Here is a 25,765-nt window from a genome sequence, read left to right on the forward strand (position 1 = left end):
ACCTTAGAAATTGGCGACTTCAAGGTCAATCAAAGGTAATTTTATCAACTGGGTATGGCATCTGTGTATCCCTGGCACTTGAAAAGTGTCCCCTTGTTGGGCTCCTTGGTGGGTGGGGAGCACGGGTGCTGAAATTTTATTCAAGCCATCATGGATAATTCCAAAAAAAACCAACACAAACGTACCAAAACTGGATCAGAGTCTGATGATGAGCCAAGTAGTGTGGAATCCTTTCCTCGCTTCATGGTCATCCAATCGAAAGATGAGGCTAAACCACTTGCTGCACTATCGCCATTTATAGTCGAAAAGACTATACTTGGATTAGTCGGCAAGCCGAAAAGTGTAAAAAACTAAAATCAAGCGGCCTACTTGTAGAGTGTGAGCGCAAAGCACACACTGAAAATATCATAAAAATTAAGACCTTTCACGATATTTCAGTAAGCTGTTTCGCCCACTCTACACTTAACACATCAAAAGGCGTCATTCGTTGCCGTGACCTAGCAGGAGTCACCAACAAAGAAATCGTTGAGGGTATGAAAAATGAAGGTGTCACTGCAGTCCGCAGAATTCGTATCAAACGAAACAACAATCTGCAGGACACCAACACTATTATACTCACCTTTAATAAGCCAACAGTACCTAAAGTGGTCAAGGTTGGATTCCTGCAAGTTAAGGTTGAGGTATACATACCAAATCCCCTCCGATGTTACAAATGTCAAAAATACGGTCATCATGGAGACAGATGCTCTAGAAGTCAAATATGCGGCCGATGCGGCGACCCCTCCCATCGGGAATCAGAGTGCAAAGCCACTCCGCATTGCGTCAACTGCGGCAAAGAACACCATGATAGTTCAAACGACTGCGACACATTTAAATAGGAGAAAGAAATCCAGAGGGTTAAATACACGTCCAACATCCCCTATCCAGAGGCCAGGAAGCTTGTTCAAGCTAGATCACTCCCCGGCCCTTCCTTCTCAACTGTAGTGAAGAGCAGCCAAAAAGCAATGAAAGACGCTCAGACTCAAACAAACCCACCTGAATCCCATTCTGACTCGAACATCCCGCACTACAAACCCCAGAAAAACTCAACATCGACACAAACGACACTCAACAATACTCCACCACCAAGATCACCAAATAGCAAGAAAAACTCACAAACAAATAGGCAGCAAAAGGGGTCTGATGACCCCATAAAGCTGCACAATAGGTTTGGAGACTTGGAGGACATGGATGCAGAAGAATCTGCTCTATGTACTCAAGGTAGTTCCAGACCTAACAACAAAAAATACACCCCCGTACTTCCTCCAGATAAATAACCAAACAGATTGCCTCTGCGAAAGGTCTAACCTAGCTCCAGAATCTTCAATATAAAGTTATAATGAAGAACACCATTTTACAATGGAACTGTAGAGGACTTAAAACCAACTACCATGATATTCTTCTGCTTTTAAATGAACATGATTCTGCAGTATTATGTCTTCAGGAAACATTTTTGAAAAATACAGATAACATCACGCTTAAAAACTACTCCCTGTTTAACAACTACTCTCAAAATGTTGACAGGGCCTCAGGAGGAGTCTCTGTTATTGTGAACAACAGAGCCCCTCATAGTGTCATACCTTTAAACACAAATTTACAAGCCATTGCTGTAAGCGTCACTCTACATCGAGTGATTACATTTTGCTTTATTTACTTACCACCAAACACTAACCTAGTACTAAACGAATTAGACGACCTTGTTCAACAGCTTCCCGCACCATTTATTTTACTCAGGGATTTTAATGCCCATAACATTTTATGGGGATCGAATCATATAAGTGACAGAGGTCACAAAGTTGAAGACTTTATTTCTAGACACGATCTGTGTCTATATAATACCAAAACACCTACATATTTACACCCAGGCACGGGTACATACACATGCATCGATTTGACAATTTGTTCTCCTTCGCTGATTTTGGACTATGAATGGAAGGTCGCTGATGACCTTCACAGCAGCAATCACTTCCCAATCTTCCTTGTAAATCATAACTCTACAATTGATGAAGTAATTCCACAATGGAATTTAAAGAAGGCTGACTGGGCCAAGTTCGAAACACTCTGTAAAACTAGGCTGAATGAGGATACAGTTTTCAATGTTAACGATTCCATTCAGCATTTTACATCTATTTTAACCGACATTGCAGAAGAATCTATCCCCAAGTCCTCAACAAACTGTAAAAGAACCCTAAAACCTTGGCTCACTAAGGAATGTAAGGAAGCCATACGGCAACATCGAGAAGGCTTGAAAAAATTTAACAATCATCCGACACCCGAGAATTTAAGTAAATATCGTATCTTCCGGGCGAAAGCTCGCCGCACAATCAAAGAGAGTAAACGAGCATCATGGAAGAAATATGTTTCCTCTTTAAACTTCGTTCCTCTGCTAAGAAAGTTTGGGACACTATACGCAAAATAAGCGGAAAGAGAAAACAAAACCCTCTCCGACATCTGACACTCAACAATAACAACTTTAGTTCAAAACGTGACATTGCAAATATTCTTGCTGACAGTTTCTCAAAAAATTCCTCATCATCTAATTATTCAGAAGCCTTCCAAAAACTTAAAACTCAAAAAGAAAAGTCACGTTTAAAATTCGCATCCAACAACTCGGAAAGTTATAATCAATTGTTCTCACTATCAGAGCTTAGGGAGGCTTTAGATAAGGCCCATGATACATCCGCTGGGCCTGACGAAATACATTACCAGTTTTTAAAACACCTTCCAGAATCATCTTTAACATCTCTTTTGAAACTCTTCAATGATTTATGGATTACTGGTAATGTACCAAAAATCTGGAAAGAAGCAACTGTAATACCAGTCCCCAAACCCGGTAAAGATAGCGAAGACCCCAACAGATATCGACCAATTGCACTCACAAGCTGTGCGTGCAAAACAATGGAACGAATGATCAATTCTCGGCTTGTCTGGTATTTGGAAACTAACAATTTAATATCTCCTTTCCAAAGTGGCTTTCGATATGGCCGGAGCACCAATGATCATCTGGTTAGACTAGAAACATTCATTCGCGATGCATTTATTAAGAAAGAACATTTAGTAGCGGTTTTCTTTGATTTAGAAAAGGCATATGACACGACATGGAAGTACGGGATACTAAATGACCTGAACGATCTAGGTCTAAAAGGCCGTCTGCCCTCTTTCATATCCAACTTTCTCGCCGACAGAGAATTCAAAGTACGAGTGGGCTCTACCCTCTCAGATCTGCACGAACAAGAGATGGGTGTGCCCCAGGGCAGTATTTTATCTGTGACACTCTTTAACATCAAAATTAATAGCATCACCAAGTGTTTGACTCCTGGTATGGATTGCTTGTTATACGTTGATGATTTTCTAATATGTTATCGGTCAAAGCACATGCATACAATTGAAAGACAACTGCAGCAAAATATAAACAAAATTCAAAATTGGGCCAATGCACACGGTTTCAAATTCTCAAAATCGAAAACGGTATGCATGCATTTCTGTCAGTTACGAAAACATCACGATGAACCGAACCTCACGCTGGATGGAACACCTATTCCAGTTGTTGAGGAAACAAAATTTTTAGGTATAATCTTTGACAGAAAACTGACTTTTATTCCACACCTAAAGAACTTAAAAGCTAAATGCTTAAAAGCACTTAACCTACTTAAAGTAGTAGCGCGCACTGACTGGGGTGCTGATAGAAAAGTCATCCTAAATTTATACAGAACGTTTATTCGCTCCAAACTGGGCTATGGTCGCGTTGTATATGGTTCAGCCAGAAAATCGTATCTTAAAATGCTTGATCCAATTCATCATCAGGGAATAAGACTGGCACTCGGAGCATTTAAAACATCCCCGTGTGAAAGCCTTCTAGCTGAGGCGAATGAACCACCGTTATCGCATCGTAGAGAAATGCTTTCCGCACAGTATGCTCTGAAATTAAAATCAAACCCTCTGAATCCTGCTTTTTCGGCTGTTTTTCAACCCAAATACAACACTTTATATGAAAATAAACCAAATGCCATACCTTCCTTTGGCATTAGAATATCATCCAGCCTTGAGACTACAAATATAGATCTTTCTAAAATTCAGAAAACGTCCATCTCCGAAACACCACCCTGGCTAATCAAACAACCAAAAGTTCTTTTTACGCTACACGATGGAAAAAAATCCGAAACAAACCCTTCTGTCTTTCACAACTCTTACCATGAACTCCTCACCGAATTTAAAAACTACACCAGAATTTATACTGATGGATCAAAGGATGAGGAAAAGGCTGCTGCAGCCTTTGTTTGTGGAAATCACACAACGCAAGTTCGCTTACCAAATGGAGCATCAATTTTTACAGCCGAAATTAGAGCAATAGACCTTGCTCTGCAACATATAGAAAAGAAGCACATTTTAAACAGTATCATCTTCTCCGACTCTCTATCAGTACTCCAGTCACTACACAATAGAAAACTGTAGAACCCATTATTAAAAAACATACTTTTCAAAAATACCGAGCTGAGTGTCTCCCACAAAGTAATATACTGTTGGTTACCTAGCCACATTGGCATTAAAGGTAACGAAAAAGCAGATCGCGCTGCTAAAATTGCACTTACTCAAGAACCATCTGATTTTAAAATACCATATACTGATTTTAAACCTTGTATCAGAAAGTTCTTTTGTCAGAAGTGGCAGGCATCATGGAATGATGCCGTGAATAACAAACTTCATGCCATCAAGCCAACTCGAGGAGAATGGACTCCATCCTACAGAACCATTCGTAGGGAGGAGATAGTCATTGCAAGAATCCTAATTGGTCATACTTACATCACCCACTCCCACATACTAAAAGGTGAAGATCCACCAGAGTGCGTTTCTTGCAATGAACCATTCACTGTCAAGCACTTTATGATAGAGTGCTTTGACCTACAACCAACGTGCGATCGTTATTACATTGTGCATGATATGAAAGAACTTTTTGATAACATAAACATCATTCGTATTACAGAGTTCTTGAAAGCCGTAAATATTTACTCTAAACTCTGACTTTTATGCTATCACCTTGTGCAGTTTTATGCAATATATATACCGTCCCATTTTAATACCTATTCATCTTTTTTACATCTCCCGTTGATCGGGAAGCTTTATTTTGCACCGTTACCATCTTACCGTTTTTAATTTCAACCATTTGTTCTTTTATATCGCTGGTCGATAAAGGACCTTTTATAAGTTTTTAAAGATTATACAAATAACACTTTGTTTGTCACTAAATAGCCTAACAGTGCTGATGCGCCGTTAAAAATCAATCAATCGATCAATCAATCAATCAGAAAATCTGATTATGACATGTAGTCCATTTTCTTTATGTAATCTCTGATCTGGTTTGTTAAAAATGGTCTGTCCAGTCTCATTGCACAATGCTTCTTGTAAAGTATTTATTTCATATATTAGTTAACACATGATTGTAGTAAAGAGTATTCTGATTGGTCAAACGAATCTCCATGTTACAGAGACTGATGGAAATGGAAAGAAACAAGCATTCTTGCAAAATATGGTTTCTCAAGTTTTCAATAGAGAAAAGAACACAAACAGTTTGGATAAATGGTTGAAAAAATGTGTGAAAATGGCAATGGCTAAAGCAGAAAGTTGATCAAAATATAGTTGGTCAGTTCATAAAAAAACTGAATGCCAGAGGATTGGCAATTTGTGATCTTTGCAAGAAAGATTTGAATTATGCTAATTGTGGTTGTCAGAGTTTGGAGCAGCAGCCAGCACCTCCAAAAAGAACTTCATACAGAGAAATTTAATATCGGAAACACTAATTACAGCCAATACAAGGAGGTGCTTGAAGAGAAAAATGTCTTTGTTGAGAAAAAAGAAAAGATTGAACACTGGGCAAAATACGTCATTGGTGGCAAAAAAGAAAGCAAAAGAAATTCTTCAAGTAGTGTTGAAAGCTTTACAGAGTTATTTTTTTCAAATGATGTTTGTTTGGAATGAAGTAACAAGTTTGCGATATATTATGATAATAAGGTCCACCTGGAGTAGCTATAGTTATGTATGAGTGTATAATGCATTTTTTTTCTCATCTGTTGTGGAATTTGTTTTCATGGCTAGCGGGCCCTTTGAAGCTGACTGCCAAAAAGAGATACACCGCTCCCTCGATAACACGCGCCCGGATAACTCGCGATCCCGCTTATAACGCGGTGTCCGTCTTGGCTTCCGATTTTTTCCAGACAAAATGTATTTAAAATATCTTTAAAATATGCTGAACATGAAAAAGATTACGATAAGAATTGATAAATTAAACCTTGATACATTGCTCGTTTTATCATCGAAAATGGTGATTAATGCCAGTAAAAATATAATCCATATTTTGCAATTTGCAAGTTCTAGAGAAGGATTAATTTCAGAGATCTCGAAAACGCTTAATTACGCGTATTTGGACGCCAATTTTTGATCTGGGACGCAGAAAATCACTGAAGCGGGAGTCCTCCGTACGCATGTAATAGGTGCGCGGGAAAATTCAAAGATTTGCCGGTCCTGTTTCAGCCACCTGCTTTGTGGGAAAATGTGTTGATCAGTTTGCTGTGCTGATATTTACAATGACAGAATTCAGTGACTGAAAGACTCTTTGATGTACTGTTGCTATTTCATAAGAGTACATTAAAAAAAAAAGAACATGATGTAACAGCTAGGCGGCTAGTTCAAAGGCTTTGACTTGGCGGCCGAGTGAGAAAATATACTGATATTTAGTGATTGAATTCAGAGGCAGAAAGACCCAGTTTTAAAATCCTAGCGAGACCTCTGTTTAAAGATATCATATATTATGTAAGTTTTTAGGATAAATAGTTGTCATTATACTGTAAATAAACAGTCTGGTGAAATAGCGATCAGTGAAAACTTCTGGTAAATGTTAACAGGTGGCAACAGAGAATGAAATAAACACCAATTAAACGACTTCCTGTGTGAAAGTCACGTTCTAATCCTTTAATTCCGTTTCAGTGTAAACATTATAATCACAACATAGTCTGTTCATTGAAAACATGAAAAGAGTCAATCGACCGTCACATCGAAACCCGTGAGTACTTCTTGAGAACCTAATTACATGTACATGCCGGCTTTGTTTTGATCAACAACTTGGGGAAGTGTTTGTTGCATTAAAAAAACTAAATCGATTACAAGAGACCTCGGGTGCAGGATTATGGGTCTTGGAGCTGCCTTTGACGTAAAGCAAAACAGTAACAGAGACAACGACGACGATAGTGACTTCGAATGTTTCAGTGAAACTGATGTCATTAATGCCGAGGCTGTTTGGGAGAAATTAGTACAGACTCATGGTCCTGAGATGGGCATTTCTTTTGATGGAGGAGTGGATTTGTGCTGACAATGATTGCCCTACAGCCGAATACATGTCAGATGAAACTATAATTATTTCTATAGCGAACAAATTTGCAGCAGAAGACGATTCTAACTGGAGTAACACAAGTGTTGTAAGTGATGCAGACACAGATGTTGCACCCCCACCCCTCTGTACAGGAAGCAAATATTTTGATATTGCCATAAGGTGGCTGGAGACCCAAAATGTTGACTACGTAAAGCTCATGCAGTTGAGAAATCTGAGGGATTTTGCTCGGCGGCAGAGAAACCAAGGAGTAACACACACACAAAAAATTAACTGATTTTTTCAAAAAGTGAATTGATATTTGTCAAGCGTGGCACAAACGGCAAGTATTAACTTGTTCTAATTTACGTTGTTTTAAATTTGTAGACCAATTAAATATGTCAGTACTGATTAACTCTTGTTTCTTTTTTTTTTCCATTTTACTTCTATCGCATTCAAATCTATCTATCTATCGTTCGATCGACACTGTTTCTCGAAAAGAGTCGATCTTTTGTGTATAAAAAACTTCTAATTTGGCTCAAACAATAAAACTAGAATGTATACAATTCAGCATAAAACTTAGTGACGTAGTACACAATGTGTGAAGTGGTACACATGTTCAGCGAACGGAAACCACGTGGAATAATGTTTTCGATGATCGCCTCAATATACTGTAATTTATCCTGAAATTTTTAATGTTGTCCTATGAGAAAATAATAAAGTACACCGTTATGAAGAGATATTTATTAACAGTTAATCTCAGAACGATTATAAAGTGAGTATTCAACAGTATAATCTGCCTACCCCCCGCTTATTTTTCCGTTATGTCGTCAATCACTTTATTGGTTTTGGGCTTATTTTATAGGTCCCTCGATAACTCGCCCCTCGCTTATAGTGCGGTCGATGTTTCTGGACCCCGATGTGCGCGAGTTATCGAGGGAGTGGTGTACATCTATAAATCTGCATTTGCACACAGTATGCCTAATAGTCAGTTATAGTATGTAGAAATATGTCTTTTTGTTTTGAAACATTGTCTAAAATTAATGATGTATATATTTGCGTTAAGTACAGTTGTATGACACCCATTTTCATTTAAAGATTTATGTTTATGCTTGAAAATGAAGAAGCATATCAAAATCTTGACTTGATTGCCACAGAATAACGTGTATTTACTGTAAACACCCAAAAGCCGCACAGTTCTTTTATGTAGTAGCAATAGCCGTATGTTGCTATAGTGTATAATCGATGAATTCATGTTCAGAACATCAGTAATCGAAGTAGTTTTGTGTGTGCATTGGTAGGGAAAACTTATATTATACTTTATTTTATTACCAATTCATAACATTCTTCCTTTTATTAATCAGTGATCACAAAATTAGATACTTTTTTAAAACTGTTTTTATGAAAGAGAGAGAAGGGGTACATTAGCTGTAAGGCATACAGCACACGACACATGTCTTTTCTATATGGTACAGTTTGTTACGGGTGGAGGGTATCAATTTTGGTATACTCATTGTGAAGATAATGAATGGACAGGCACCTGTTTCTTATTAAATATGATATGGGCTTTCATAGTGAAGGAAATGAAAATACAAATAAACAATAGAGGGATTATTACAAATGTATTTGTTCAAGTGTGTAAACCCCACCCCCAATTATTTCATCAATGTCATTACTGACACTTAACCAGTTAGAAGTCAGTAAACATGTGGTTCTCAGATAATAATAATAATAATGAGGACTTTGTATAGCGCCAATTTAAAAGCTCTAAGCACTTTACAACATTAGACAACACCTATCAGATAAAAAACATAATAATATTTTATAAAACAAATACCATGAGATTAGAAAAACATTAAAAAATAAAAAACATGCTGAGAATATTTCAGGTAGGAAACTTTATTAGGTCTTTAAGTTTGTTCTTGCAGTCGAAATAAGTGAGTTTTGAGAGCCCTCTTGAATGTGGTCACTGTGTCTTTGTGTCTAAGTTCAGTGGGCAATTCATTCTATGTTGCTGGGCCCTGGTATGCAAAAGAATGCTGTCCATATGACTTTGTTTTCATAGTGGGAATAATGAGTATACGATTGTCAGAAGAGGAGCGTAAGTATCTTGCTGGTGTGTATACATGAGTGAGATCGGATAGGTATGTTGGACTAGAGTCCGACAGTGAAACATAGCACAGAGAACAAATTTTGTGTTTGATTCTGGATCGAATGGATAGCCAGTGTAGGGTACAGAGCAGCGGGGAGGTGTGCTCTGATCATGGTACTCTAAGTATGATCTGAGCAGCTGTGTTTTGAAATTTTTGAAGTTTCTGGAGTAGATATTGAGATGAACCAGACAGAATTGAGTTACAATAGTCCAGTCTTTCAAATACTAATGAACATACAAGTGTTTTAGTGGCATCAGCTGAAAGATATTTGCGAATGGAGCTGATGCGTCTCAGCTCAAGATATGCAGCCTTGCATATGTTCATGACATGTTGGTGCAATGTGAGAGTACTGTCCAGAGTAACACCTAGGTTTCGTACTGAATGTGAATTTAATGTTAACGTTGCTGATATTTATTGTTTGAGGTAAAGGATGTGAATGAGAAAGTCTTTGTGTTGTGATCAGAATGGTCTCAGTTTTATCATCATTCATCTGCAGCTTGTTACATGTCATCCATGATTTCACATCAGAAATGCACCTTTCTACACCTTGGATGGCAGCATCAACTTCAGTTGCATGGCTAGATTTGTATATTTGGGTGTAATCAGCGTACAGTTGGTGAGATACTAGATGATGATCTATGATACTTGAGAGCGACTGAGTGTACAGAATGAAGACAACAGGTCCAATAACAGACCCCTGTGGAACACCACAACATAGATCAACTGGGGTGGAGTGTATTCTATTTGCAGATACAATTTGTGTCCTGTTGACCAAGTAGGACTTGAACCACAGTAAGGCTATATCATGAATTCCAAATACATGCTGGAGATGGTGAAGTAATATATCATGGTCTATTGTGTCAAATGCTGCAGACAAATCAAGGAGGGTGAGGACTGTAATCTTTCCACTATCCAACGCAGAGAGAATGTCATTAACTACTTTTAGAAGAGTAGTTTCAGTGCTGTGGCAAGGGTGATATGCAGATTGTACATTGGTAAAAAGACTGTTTGAATTTAGATGAGATACAAGCTGGGATAGAACAACCTTTTCTAAGAGTTTTGATATGAATGGGAGATTAGAAACTGGGCAGTAGTTCTTCAAATTGTTATGGTCTAGTGATGGTTTCTTCAGCAGAAGCTTTACAATGGCAGTTTTGAAAAATGATGGGAATTCCCCGGATGAGAGAGAGAGAGGTATTAATGACATCAGTTAGTGAAGGCAAAACTGGATCTGAGCACTTAAGCAGCAGCGATGTTGGAATTGGATCAAGTTCACATGACTTTGGTGCATTCTTCGTCAGGATTGTACTTACGAAATCCATAGAGACAAATTCAAATGTTGCTAATGGTTGCCACACAAATTCTGTATCCCAAGTGTATGGTGATGACGAGTCAGTTGAAATTGTGGTGTCAAGCTTATCTCTGATGGTTTGTACTTTGTCAGGGAAGAAATTTGCAAACATGTCCAGAAGGTCGACTGGAGAGAAGGTAGTTCGAAGTGGAGTTAATTTGTTCCTTGACATTAGCTTGTTAGTAATTTTGAAGAGCTCTTTGCAGCTGGAACTTTCCATGATCTTAGTAGTGTAGTGGGCTGATTTTGTTGCATGGACTATATTTGTGACATTCTTCTTAGTGACTTCATAGATTTGTTTATGAATGGTAAGTCTGGTGGAAAGCCAGAGTCTCTCTGCTTTATGGTGGTCTCTTTTAGGAGTGCGAAGCTGGTCCCTAACACTGCTATAGTATGGAGAACACTTTTGAATTGATACTGTGCGCTTGGTAGCTGGGGCATGTTTGTCAAGCAGTGAACGCAGACAGTTATCAAGTTGTTCTGCAGTAGGAGGTTAGCAAGTTGTTAGGTTAGCTTGGATGTCGTGCATTAGTTTGGTTCTATTTATCATACGGAGGTTTCTCTTAGTAGCAGATAAATGTGGAGGGTTAGGGACTGATACGTCAAGATGGCATATAATGCAGAGGTGATCTGATGCAAGTTCATTGGATACCAGGGAGGACCGTAGAATGTTATCATCAGGTCTATGAAGAATCCAGTCTAAAATGTGACCATGTTAATACTTTAAAATTTTTTTTTGCTGTGATGTAAAGTATACATTGTATTAGTTGAAAAAAGAATTGAGGTAAGCCCCCCCACAAAAAAAAAGTATGCATGTTTCCTATTGCACTGGTTTTAAAATTTGGGTAGGTGGATAGGGATTTTTTTTATAGTTTTTATAACATTATATATATGATAATGATTAATATAGATATTGTATAAGTGCATCAAGCACATAGCTAAACAAGATGCACAAATTAATTTTGGGATTTGTTTTTACTTTTTTTGCCCTGCAGGGTAAAAAATTGCTAGAGTGAGCAAAAAAAACATAGGGACAGTTGGCTGACTGAAAACATATTTTTGGGGGTCTAAAAGAAAGAAAAAGTGTACAGACTAGTAAGAGAATCCCATTATTCCACCACCACCACCCAAAAAATTAAGTATGAAACCAAGCCTTGAATCGAAGTAAACCTATTGTTTTATATTCAGTTTAATCATAAAACAAGGAAACAAGCAACCTTTCAGGTCTGATAAATGTAAAAAATAATTTTCTTATCCATTGATTGGGAATCCATTCAAAAGAAGAATTCATAAACACTCATGCATGCATGGTCAAACACTCACAGACATAACTTTGAGCTATTGAGCATCTTATCTTGTTTTAAAAAGGAGCAGCATACTCAAGGGTAGATATAATTTATACCCGATTTTGGCCAGGCAGTTAGTCTTAATATTTTATCATTTAAATTGAAATTAGTGTTGCACAGTACTGACAAGATTTCAGTTTGCATAGGCACACACTCACAAGTGAGCATACACAACACTTGTACAAATCAAGTTGAATATTGAAACAAAAATATGAATAAGAGATTCAGAATACAGCAGCTAAACACTTGCAACATACTAAAGATAGGAACATCACTGCCACAATTTTACAGCTAGGGTCATTCACATAGATTCTCTCTCTCGCCATGGATGGTACGTGAATTCATATATAGCCATATCTCTCCAAGAGAAGCATACATAACGGCTACATCAGATAAAGCATTATGACTTAAATTTGATGCACACGTCTTCTGCGACTATTGCCTTTTCCCATTAATGTCTCTATAGACATGTATTTTTTGCAGTTGAGAGGAGACCTGATGAAAAATAACAAAAATCTTTTTAAATTCAGTATACATGAGACACTTTTCAACCCCTATGACTCACAATACCATTTGTATGGGCAAGGAGGGGAACATGGTTGCTCAGTTAGTAGAAGGTTGTATTTGTAATCTAAGAGTCAGCAGTGCAATACCTTGCCAAACCACAACCCACGCCGGCTGTCTGTGTGTGTAGTTGGGAAAGGCACTTAGCTTCCACTTCCTGTGCATGATAAAGCCATCAGTGTCCATAAAATGGTGTTAAAACCCAACCCCCTCACTCCAGAAACCAGTTGAAATTGCAGTTTTTTAAGAATAATACTTTGAATTACTTTCAGACCTTTGGACAGATATAACAGCTCATGTTATTCATCAGAAATTTGTAACAAATGGAAAGAAATAAAGAAATCATGTGAACAGAATGCAAATGAAGTACAGAAGGAAAAATAGATTCTTATTTATATTTTGAAGAAAAATTCAAGAAAAACAAAATTAATAAATTAAAAATGGCTAGGACTGGGCTTTAACAGTTACTGTTTGATACATTGTACTAAAAAGGTTTGGTCATGTTTTTTCTTTTCTTTTTTGATTAAGAACAAACCAACAAATTTTATACACATCATTGTACTAAAGTTAAATAAATTGTATAATAGTCACAGTCTTCAATAAATATTTCTTTGAGAGTAAATCCTATCTATGGATGATAATTTAAACATTTTTTACTAAAACAGTTCATGAAAACTGAAGTAAATGAATAATGATGCTAATGAATATTGCGTTTTTGTTTACTGGATTCAGTGCAGATTTCAGAACTTTAATGAATGGGTGTAATTCACATTAATATTCTATTATGATCCAGTTAGCCTGTGTGCCAGTATATTTGAAATCATAAAACAATAAAAATAAATGTAACTTAATATGAGATTTTATTTTTTACAGTCATTCCATATTAACATAACATTTTAAAATGGCATCATCAACTGCTTTTTTTGTTGTTGCTATGAACATCATTCCTCAATGTACCTCCTGTTTATTTAGTTGCTTTTGTCCAGATATTTTGATTATGATTTGTGCTAAAGAATGCCTCAAACTGCAACCAGAAACACAGAAAAATACAGTCACCTATTCAAATAGTAATGGACACTGAATATCAGTTTTGTTTAAAGAAACATAAAATGGCATTTTATGTTACTCCGAATGGACACCTAATTGCATGGGGACCAGAATGGCAAATTGTCAAAGTTTCATATTTTGCCTTAATTTTTCTGCTCATTTGTGATGTGCACAAATAAAAGCATGTATGAAATTTGCACGTTAGATGGTTACAAAAAGTATCTTATGTCAAATAAATCAAACATGTTCTCAAAAGCACTGTTAGTTTTTGAGGTGTTCAAAGAGCTGGAAGTCTGTCAAAATTTGAGATTTCGATTGAACACAGGCCTATTTAGGAATAAAATTAACTGTTAATTTTACAGTTTCATTTTATCATGTGTACATGTGTTGCAGTTGATATGTAGCGGACTTAAAATAACCAGAACAAATACTCTTACAAACATTTTAATTTATCTCTATTTGGGGACCTAAATCAGCCCTTTTTGGACTTTGTCCTTTCTTAATGTGTACATGGTGTACAGTAAACGAAACATTGCAATTTTATCAAAACAATATCAAAATCAATCTTCTCACCTGCCAACAATAGGCTAAGTGATAGCTATTATAATGTGCATACCGTAACTTGCGTAACTTGTGATGAAGAGCTTAAGTTTATTCATTTGATGCCAGTGTCAGTTCTAAAATGGTCACCTGAAAAAAACTTGAAACTGCATCTCCAAAACCACTGAATAGAATTTGAGGGAACTTGCCAGAAAGCATCTTGGCATGAAGACCTCTCAAGTTTATACAAATGCAAATGTTTTTCATTTGCCATCAAGTATAATTGATGTTTTTTTTTTCAAACCACAAACTTCTCCAAAGCAGTTAATAGAATTTGACTAATTTAGACAAAAAGCATTTTGGGGTGAAGACTTTTTACAAACCAACCACCATCTGATATTCTGAATGTGAATGTATACGGCGTAAATTTGCACCGAAAGAGAGAGCCAACTAGAATGTTAGTAGTATTGTTTAAGAGCTGTCTTGAAGCTCTCCACTGATTCCGCCCACACAACACTGTCGCTCAGATGATTCCAGTTCACAATTGTTTTTACTAAGAAAGAATTTCTAAATTGTTTGGTTTTACATTGCTCAACTACAAAACATGTACTGTTATTTGATACTAGTTTTTCTACAATGTTGCTGCCATTATTGCTGCCATTACTAAACACAGAGAACATTTTTTTATGACTTATCCAAGATTGCTGAATAGATCTTGATGAAACTTAGTAGAAAGTATGCTGGTGTGGAGACCTTTCACATTTATTGAAATGATGTTGATCTGCAATCAAATATGGCTACTGTTACTAAAAATAGACAAATATAGCAATGGCTTCTTCTCAAACACAGCAGAACTGAATTTGATCAAATATCAAGGTAAGCATGCAGGCATATGGGGCTTTTACACTGTTCCAACACCAAATATGGCCAATTAATAAAAACTGGACAACCCTTGTTTTCCCCTCACAAAAAGTGGTAAAAATAATTTGACCAAATTTGACAGAATGCAACTGGCACTGGGTGTTATCAGTGTTATGCAAATGATGTTAATTGGCCATCAGATATGGCCACTCTTGCTTAAAACAGAAAAAACAGAAGCAGAGTTTTCTGAAAAACTGCTGAATAGGATTTTTTATCAACATTGACATAAAGCATTCTGGCATAGATTCCTTTCATTATTGGACAAATGATCACGGTTTGAAAATAACATTTTTTCTGAGGTCTATGACCTTCAGTTTTCCCCATAAAAATGCAAGCATAAAATAAATGCTTACTACATTATTCATGTGTAAACTGACCTTTACATGTAGTTTGGCTTCAGTGAACATAACCAATTCATCAAGATGAGTCACAAGTTTTCATTAAAACAGCATTTGGCAAAATCTAATGATTAGTAGTATGTGCTTTATTCATTAAATTTCAAACATGTAACTGTGCTTATGCATTAAATTTGATGTTCCTCACCTTGAAATGATTTTTTTTCTTCTGTACGTGAAAAAAAAAATGAATTAGCCATCGTTTGGTAATTGATTATTGCAGCTACTGTTCCTGCCTTCAAAGTTTGGTTGATTGTAGCTAGTTCCGGTAGCATGACTATTGGACAGATCAACATGTTGATCTATTATTTTTGGCCTTCCATGCATGCATCAGAAATTTGAAAAAAAGATCAACAGACAGTGGATATACAGGTGTTTGGTTCTGACAAGGGTTACTACAGAGAATGCTATTGTTCTGAAGGATTTAATTATATGAGTGAAAAGAAGAGGGATTTTACTAATACCATCTGCATACAAAGGTCATTTAAATAAATATGTTAACTACTTAATTACAAGCGGCGAATGGTCCAACACTATTTTCTCTGAATGATCCATTATAAAATAAAATAAAATCGTGCCTCATCTGGTTGATCTTCGCTACCAGAAATGTTGTTGTTGTTGTTGTAGGGTTTAACGCCATTTTTCAGCACATGATAGGCTATACATGGCGGCCAGTATTAATGGTGGAGGAAGAACCCAGGAAAACCATGGAAAGAACCACCAACCCACGAGAAGCTACTGGCAAGCTTTCTCACATACCCACAAAAGCCGAATCCGAGACTCGAACCCATGCAGACAGAGGTGAGATGGCAGTGATCCATAACAGAGAGTACTTTAGACCACTCGGCCACTCAGGGCCACCACCAGAAATGTAAAAATACCTAAACAAAACAAAAGGTGGAGATCTCATGGTATAAAGTACTTGGGCCAGATGTCAGCATAAGAGGATTATGATATAACAGTGCACTGTTAAGATGGTTTGTCAATTTGAACAGAAAAGTTGTTTACATAGCAACAGGTAGATTCCAGTTATTTTGGATCATGTTTGCAGCTTCCTTTCATGGCGCCTCTGAATTGCTCCTCTCTAAACCCATAATTGTGTATACAGGCTTAAACAGCCACTAATGTAGAAAAAAAGGAACAATCGTCAGATGGTATATTTTCTCGCCAATAAGAGAAAAAAATTGTAATTTGTGAAATTATCGAAGCCCAGTGCAGTCCCTGCATAAACTTTTTATACATTTTTCATACTTTCAAATGCCTGAACCATAAAGCTGTACCAATTAGTCGGTCATACTCATAATCAGGCCGATTATTGGAACAATCAGTATAATCGGTATTGGCAGAAATAAATGGTGCCGATGTAAACAAATTTCCATAATATAAATTTAATCATAACATTCATCTTGACATGGCTTTAATTTTAAATCAGAATTAAATAGTGGGAATTAAGGAATAAACATTTAATTTGGGGGTTAATTGAAAGACAGTATATTCTTAAAAGTAAATACTTTTTAACATGCTTGCTGTAAACTACCGCTGATTGTCTGCTCACAACAAATTATCAATACCATACATGCACTCATCCTAATCACAGCAGCCAACCAGCCAATGAGGCCTTGTGTGGCTGTTGAACTTCCAGTATACACATTACAGGGATGGTCTTGGCTTTTTAAAAAGTTGTCACCCAAAAAGAATCACCAGTCTCAATATTTTGTGCCAATTTTCAAAAAATGTTGCCAGAATAAGTAGTGAGTATTTTTTTCAAGACTATAGGCAATGAAAATTGAAAAAGATGGGATAGTTATTACTTTATTAACAACAAGCAATACAGCCATAATATTACAAAATAAATAATTACTTGACTCTTTTGCACTACTTCCATGGTCTTTGCATTGCGCATCACCATTAGTGCATATTAGGTCTAGCTGTTGTCACTTGAAATAAATGCATTATCAAATCTAAAATATCTACTTTCCTACAGTCTCTCTTTTTTTAATAGAAACATCAAGTATTAAGCAAATCTATATTATGTATATTATTTTCCAAATAATAGTTTTGTAAGAAACTTTATTTAGATAATGACATTTTAATACTAAAATCTTATGATCGTACTTTGCAATGTAAGATAAGTGACGTATAATGCGACCGTCGATTTCACGCATTCAGGAATTAAATGCCCCCCACCCCTTTTTTATGGCTAACTTCACAAAGTACATCTCCGTAATCCAGGAGTTCAGAAATTTATTTTTGCAGCACTTCACATGCTTTGCTTGTTAGTGAATTGCTTCCTAAATCCCAGGAATGATAATTGAATGCTGTAGATTTTCCTCGACAAGCACAATATGATCTCCATTCCTACAATTGAAACTTACACGAGTCAGCTTGACCTGGCATTACTATTCCGTAGATTATGATCATTAAATTAAAAGAAAGAATGAAGAAACGTATCACAGGGCATATGTGCCCAAAAACAACTAATTCAGAATAAATTTGTTATTTAGTAGAGAGTTTCATTTGCATATATGAGTTAACAATAAGAAATAAGGTGGGATATAAAATGTGGGAAATAGTTATCACGTGTATGGTAGCTTGAGACTACATTTGAACTGTTAACATAAATCCGCACCCATTTTAGGCATTTTTAGTTATAACAAAAATAGGGCATAGTTTACTTGTCAATCAAATGATAGTGCTTTCACTAGCTGTAGAACAGGTGGTTTCTTGAAATAATCGGTCTCATAATTGGTATCAGCAATTTTAATAATCGGCTATACGCTGTATTGGCACAATCGTCAAAAAGTGACATCAGTACAGCTTTACTGAGCCACCTATATCCTCTGCATCTGTTGTAGCGTCCGCTGTTGGAAATAAAACATCCAATCCAAGAAATAAAACATTCAATCCAGGAAATAAAACATCCAGTCCAGGTATTCAAACACGTATATTAAAGGGAAAGGGGAGAAGTTAAAAATGAAGCATTGATAGATAGAAAGGTGTTCTGATGTTTCTTAACCAGGGAATAGTCATTACAAAAATAGAAGAGTCCTTGAACATGTTCTCAAAACAGCTTTTCAGAATTTGACTAAATTTGACAGAAAGCATCGATGTCCATGGTAGTACCCATGGCGCATTCCCATTAAATGCATCCATCACTTAAAGTGACCTGAATCTGTTAACTGCTACTGAGATAACTTAAATTTGTTAATGTTTCTAGACTGATTGAAAAATCTTCTGAAAAAAACAGTTGATAGTCATGATTTAGGACACTTTATAAAAGAAAATTTAGAGGAATATCATGGGTTCATATTTTGATACTGAAAAGATTAATTCAGATATTTAGGGGAATATCATGGTTCATACATTGATACTGAAAAGATTAATTCAGATATTTAGGGGAATATCATGGTTCATACATTGATACTGAAAAGATTAATTGAGATATTTAGGGGAATATCATGGTTCATACATTGATACTGAAAAGATTAATTGAGATATTTAGGGGAATATCATGGTTCATACATTGATACTGAAAAGATTAATTCAGATATTTAGGGGAATATCATGGTTCATACATTGATACTGAAAAGATTAATTGAGATATTTAGGGGAATATCATGGTTCATACATTGATACTGAAAAGATTAATTGAGATATTTAGGGGAATATCATGGTTCATACATTGATACTGAAAAGATTAATTCAGATATTTAGGGGAATATCATGGTTCATACATTGATACTGAAAAGATTAATTGAGATATTTAGGGGAATATCATGGTTCATACATTGATACTGAAAAGATTAATTGAGATATTTAGGGGAATATCATGGTTCATACATTGATACTGAAAAGATTAATTCAGATATTTAGGGGAATATCATGGTTCATACATTGATACTGAAACGATTAATTCAGATATTTAGGGGAATATCATGGTTCATACATTGATACTGAAAAGATTCATTCAGATGTTCCATATCATTCATCTCAAAACCAGAATTGTCTCAAAATCAGTGGCTTCAGCAAAAAAGTCTTAAAATTTCCCACCTAAATATCCATTATCTTTTTCTAAAACTAGATGAAATCAAACTACTTCTTTCAGAAAATAATTCTGTAATTGATAATTTTGCATACTACTACTACTAATAATGACTTTATTTAAAGAGGGTAACACAATTAGCTAAGAACTAATCTACCTTGAGGCCCTCATACAATGCCATTTATTTATTTTAGCTGCATTTCTGAAGCCACTGGATTATATTGGGTTCGGAAGTGGGCATTTCTAATCTCAACTGGAATACTATTCCAGAGCAAAGTTCCAGAGTACTGGAAAGTTTTTTAAACTAATTCCTTATTTGGTTTGGGGAATTTTATAATGTTTGGTAGACATCGATCGCAGGTGGGGAGTATTGCCATTTAGCCTATACTGGATTAGTGATTGTAAATAGTCAGGAACACTATTATTGGATATTCTGTACATTAATTTGGTTTTTCTCAAATGGATTCAGTCTTTAATAGGTAATATTTTTAACGACCACTCCGGTGGCCTAGTGGTTAGAGCGTCCGCCTTGGATGCGGGAGGTCGTGGGTTCGATCCCCGGTCGAGTCATACCAAAGACTTACAAAAATGGTACTAACAGCTGCCTCGCTTGGCACTCAGCATTAAGAGGTTAGTGTTAGGACAGGTCGGCCCGGTGTCCGGATAATGTGACTGGGTGGGACATCATGTCACATGTCTGCAGCATGATGCCCCAGTGCTAGACATATCACTAAAAACTGCCACACTGCAGACATCGTAGCGATATGACTGAAAAATTGTTAAAGCTACGTTAAAAATCCAAATCACACACACACAATATTTTTAACTAACCAGATATATTTTCCTTGCTTTCTTTCTGGATTGATATTAGCCCTAATGCTCTCTTTTGAAGATGTACCAGCTTTGCTATGTTTATATCATTTGAATTACCCCATGCTGTATGAAAGTAGTCTAAATAGGGTTGTATGTAACTGTTATAAAATAGTTTTCTTTGCCTTTCAGGGATTAAATGTCTTATCCTACTGAGAAGCCACAAACTTGAATTGACTCTTTTACTGATATGTTTGATATGTTCAGTCCATGATAGATTATTATCTACCAAAACACCAAGTAGTCTATCATAACAGACCATTTGCAAATTTTTATCGTTCCATGTCAGACGTAGTTCATCACTATCAAGATTTGTCCTTTTTTGCCATGTTGAGATAAGTAATATTTTGGTTTTACCAGTATTTACTACCATGCCATTGCATGTGCACCAGTTGTCCAGTTTATTTATGGCATCCTGTATAGAAATTTCAAGTTCATGCTCTGTGTTTTGGCTGTATGACAATGTGTCATCTGCATATAGATCTGTAGATGATATTGAGTCCCTTAGTAAAAGTTGTAGGTCATTAATAAATAAAACAAATAGTAATGGACCTAGAGTTGAGCCTTGTGGTACTCAATATCTAATTGTTTCAGGTTCAGACAGAACATTATTTATATAAACATGTTGTGTTCTTTCACTTAAGTATGAAGTAAACCATCTAACTGTGCTTTCATCACATTGGTAAATTTTCAGTTTCTTCGAAAGGATTTTATGATCCACCATGTCAAAAGCTTTCTGAAATCTACAAATACAGATCCTATTATTCTACCTTGGTCATGTGCTTGAAGCCATTTATCAGTTGGGGAGATCAAGGCAGTCTCACATAAATGCTTCTGTCTAAAGCCTGATTGAGTAGGGTGTAACAGCAAGTGCTTGGTTAAATATAACATGAATGAGTCATGGAAATGTTTTTCAATCAATTTTGACAAATTTGGTAGTATTGAGATTGGTCAGTAGTTATCAGCATCATCCTTAGAACCAGATTTGTGAAGAGGAGTTATTTTTGCAGTTTTCCATATTTTGGGGACAGATGAGGTTGCAATACTTAAATTGATTATAAATGTTATGCTATCTACAATAGCAGAGGCAGAAGATTTAATGAGTCATGGACCAATCTGATCAAGTCCTGTAGCTTTCTTGGTATCAAGTTCACTGAGACATTTTTTAACCAAGTTTTTTTGATACTGGTGGGATAGAGAAACGTACCTCCTTAGAGATTTTGCTTCTGCAGAACTTTTTCAGTTCATTAAAGTTGTTTTCTATCACTGGTTCTTTTAACTTTGTGGTAATGTTGGTGATTGAAACATTGAAAACATTTGCAATGTCAGTATCATCAGTTTTATTTGTCTGATCTTTGTGTGTTCAATGAAACCTTCCTACACGAACTTCTTCATGATGATGAACTTAAAATTCCCAACTACAGTTGTCCAAGAAATGACCGACTCTTCCCAAAGTGTGGAGGACTTCTTGTTTACATTAAGGATGGCATTTCTTTCAAATGTCTGTATCATCTGAGGAAATTGGTATGGAAATAATTTGGCAAGAAATTATACATAATATCCAAAAACCATTTGTATTAGGCTGTGTATATAGACCATTGAACACTGACATACTTGGTATACTACATTTCAAAATAAGCTTGAAACTCTGTATATAGAAAACAAAGAGGTCTGTTTATTGGGTGACTTCAATTACAGTTTGCTTCATGATATCAATCAAAGCTGGATTAATATCATGAATTCCCAGAATTATCAACAGCTAGTTCATGCATCCACCTGGATAACAGAGATATCTGAAACACTAATTGATCACATCTACACTAACAATGCTGACAATATTATAGAAGTTGCAGTTCCCCAATATTCCATAAGCTAGCATTATCCAATATGCTGTACACAAAAATTAAGTAAAAAAAAGTCAAACATGTCATCACAGATATATCAAGTATCGAATAATGGAAAGATTGCATTCACAGATATTCCTTAAAGAACTGAAAGATATCCATTGGTCAATAATTGAATCGTTTGATGACCCATCAGATACTCTTGACATCTGGATAGATGTTTACTGACATCCTGTTCTCTCATGCTCCTTTTTAATTTCAAGAGAGTCAAGCAACAAAATCGACCAAATTGGGTAACATGTGATATACTGATTGCTATTAGACAAGGGATAGATTTCCTAAATTAAAAGATACTGACAATTACAGGTTATGGAGAAACAGTCAAGTCATTGATTCAACAGACAAGGAAAACTTATTATTCCATTGAAATATCAGATAGTATTACAAAAAGAATCCTAGAAAACTCTGGAAAACCTTTAATGACTTGAGAGGCAGATTTGTTAATAACCTGCCATTTACATGTATTAGTGATGAAAATGGTGATATTGAGCAAAAACCTCTTGAAATTGCAAACGCACTCAATGATTACTTTGTGGATATAAATAAAAAAGCTTGTGGATCTCACCGCTCATAAAAATTCTGCAGTGATGAATTACATGAGGATATTTTTCAAAACTTAACAAAGTAGACTGCTTCAAAATACCTTCAGTAAGTCTTGAATTCATTTTGAATGAATTGGACCAACTTGATGTCAGAACAGCTACAGGTATGGATAATATAAGTGCTAAATTCCTAAGACTCACTTCTCAGTTGATTGCACCTTCACTTATTTATATCTTCAGTCTAAGTATTTCCACAGGTATTTTTCCTAACAGTCTAAAACTGGAAAAAGTAACTCCACTACATAAGAAGAGAGATCTTTCTGATATGAATAACTCTAGACATATCAGTTTTATTGTCACTTTCAAAGATATTAGAAAGCCATGTTTGTAATGAATTTAGAAAGTACCTGGCAATATTTTAAGTTACTACATTCATGACAAGTAGGCTTCTGGAAAGGACATTCATGACAAACTTGGCTGATTGGTTAACATCAACAGATCAAGGTAGCCTTGTAGGCACAGTGTTTCCTGACCTTACAAAGGCTTTTGACCTTGTAAGTCACAAAATCCTGCTGGAAAAATTAAGGATATATCAAGTTAACCATGAAAGCTTAAATTTGTTTTGAACCTATCTTGAAGGCAGACAGCAACAAGTTTCTATTTTAAATAAACTTTCAGATAAGAAACTGATAAAGTCATGTGTTCCACAAGGATCAATTCTTGTACTGTACCATTACTCTTTCTGCTGTACATCAATGATTTACCATTATTACATTGAGCTATCCACCACCAACATGTCCACAGATGATATGACATTATATAATATTGGATCAACAGGCCATGAGATTGGCACTAAATTAAAGAAAGATTTGGTAAAAATAAATAACTGGTGTGAAGATATTGATGAAGAGGTGAAATAAAATATTTATTTTGTCTTTATTAGGCTTGAGACTATAAATCAACTATATCGTGCCATTGATATATAGTTTTGTCCTTTTGACTTGAAGGAAAACTAATCTCTATCAAATTACTGATTTTAAAACACCTCCAAAATCTTATAACGTCAATATAGTAAAATAAAATGAGTCACACTAATTAGTGAACAAAGGTCAAAGCGGATGCAAATATATCCCATCAACATGCATGTTGTTGTTTATTTCGATGTGCCATTATTATTTCCTTCTTTTTTAAGAGATTATGATAAATGATCATTTTACAAGGATCTGAGATAATTCAAATTTACTGGTTTCTCAATGATACCCTTATGAAATGATTCATCTGTCCACTTGCGGAGACGTGTAAAACATTTCATTCAGTCATTCAGGTAAGATGTTTATTTATTTAACTTTAATATTTGTTTTCCTAAACATAATGAAATTATTAATTGTAGAAATAGAAATACTTGTTTTATTCTTATGTGACAATTATACATGATATAAATGTAACAGGTACATAACGAACGCTTTATTTTCCTTTTTTTTTAAAGTACAGATGCCATACTAGAAAATCTGATAATTAATAAGAATGCATTATTTTGCAAGAACAGAAAGATGTTATCTTCTAGTTTGTCAGGATGTTTGTTCCTCCACATAGATGGCCAGCAATATGCTGTAACTTTGCAATCAGGTAAGAATTTTTCAGAAATGTTGTTGAAAATATTTTCCAATGAATCTGCTGTTGATGCTTCTGGATCTGCCATTTTCGAGATAGCTTGTTAGCCACAGCAACAGTAACTAAGTGGGCGGAGCTTATCGTTCAAAGTCAGAACTGTCCATTGTCTGTTCTTTGTCAACACTTTGATGAATCTTTCATGCTGAAAATCTTGATTCTTGTTACTGTGTCTTTCAGATGATCCAGGTGAGAAGTATGGAGAAATGTCACATGTAACCTCTGCATCATTAGCAACCTCCTCTGCAGGAAAAAACAGACCAAATCAAGCACCTATAGTAAAGAGGAAGCCAGATGAAGTTAAAATTGAAGTATCGACAGGTAGCAATGCATTCTCATGGTTCTCAACCAAAGAATAGTCATTACAAAAATAGACAAACCTTTGAACAATATTACAAAGTTTGTTTTTGCTATTTCTCCAGAATAGATGATTGTATCGTTATATGGTTTAATATCAGGAATACCTTACATGTCACTGTCATTAAGCTTTATCTTCCCACAAAATCTTGTCTGTGCATTAATTGAGGACACCATACCTTGACCAAAGTTCCAGGTTACTGAACCCTATAGTCAACAATCTCCCGTCAACCATGCCTCATTAGTTTCTACATAGAGAACTATCAAACATGAGCAAGACATAGTTTGTACATATTCTGTGAGCAGCAGAGTAATAAGTTTAAAAATTTTGTGCTTTTAGTTTGTTAAATATTTAGCTCACCACTCCTGAGTTTACAACATTTACCCATAAGACAATGCTCGATAAGGCCTGATTATGGCCCCCAATCAGATTCCAATGATGCTAGTATAGATAAAAGAGGTCCCTCTCTCTTCTCAAAATATGTATTCAGTTCTTATCCAAGACCATGTTCTTTAAGAACATTAACTTTTAAAACAAACAAAATGGTTTTTTCTCTGTTGTGGAACCAGTTTTCATGGATTATAGACATTATGGCTAACATGTCCCTATGATGTTGACATTCGAAAAAATTTACATATAAAATTTGCATTTGCAGACAGTATGCCTAA

At 35.7% G+C, this 25,765-nt stretch overlaps 1 protein-coding gene across 7 annotated transcripts in view; it reads left to right on the plus strand.

The window, feature by feature from the left end:
- Positions 1–25,765, plus strand: part of LOC149791338 (uncharacterized) — a 234,754-nt gene that overhangs the window by 125,276 nt on the left and 83,713 nt on the right. For 6 of the 7 annotated variants that reach the window (XM_089969879.1, XM_089969883.1, XM_089969877.1 and 3 more), the window contains one exon: positions 24,920–25,060. The exons of the other annotated variant lie outside the window; for it this stretch is intronic. In XM_089969879.1, coding sequence (XP_089826005.1) covers positions 24,920–25,060 — 141 coding nt within the window. The remainder of the gene's footprint in view (positions 1–24,919; positions 25,061–25,765) is intronic. 7 annotated transcript variants of the gene reach the window in all.

This window comes from Sinohyriopsis cumingii, chromosome 9 (assembly GCF_028554795.1).
Source record: "Sinohyriopsis cumingii isolate HCF-2022 chromosome 9, ASM2855479v2, whole genome shotgun sequence".
NCBI classification, from domain to species: Eukaryota; Metazoa; Mollusca; class Bivalvia; order Unionida; family Unionidae; genus Sinohyriopsis; species Sinohyriopsis cumingii.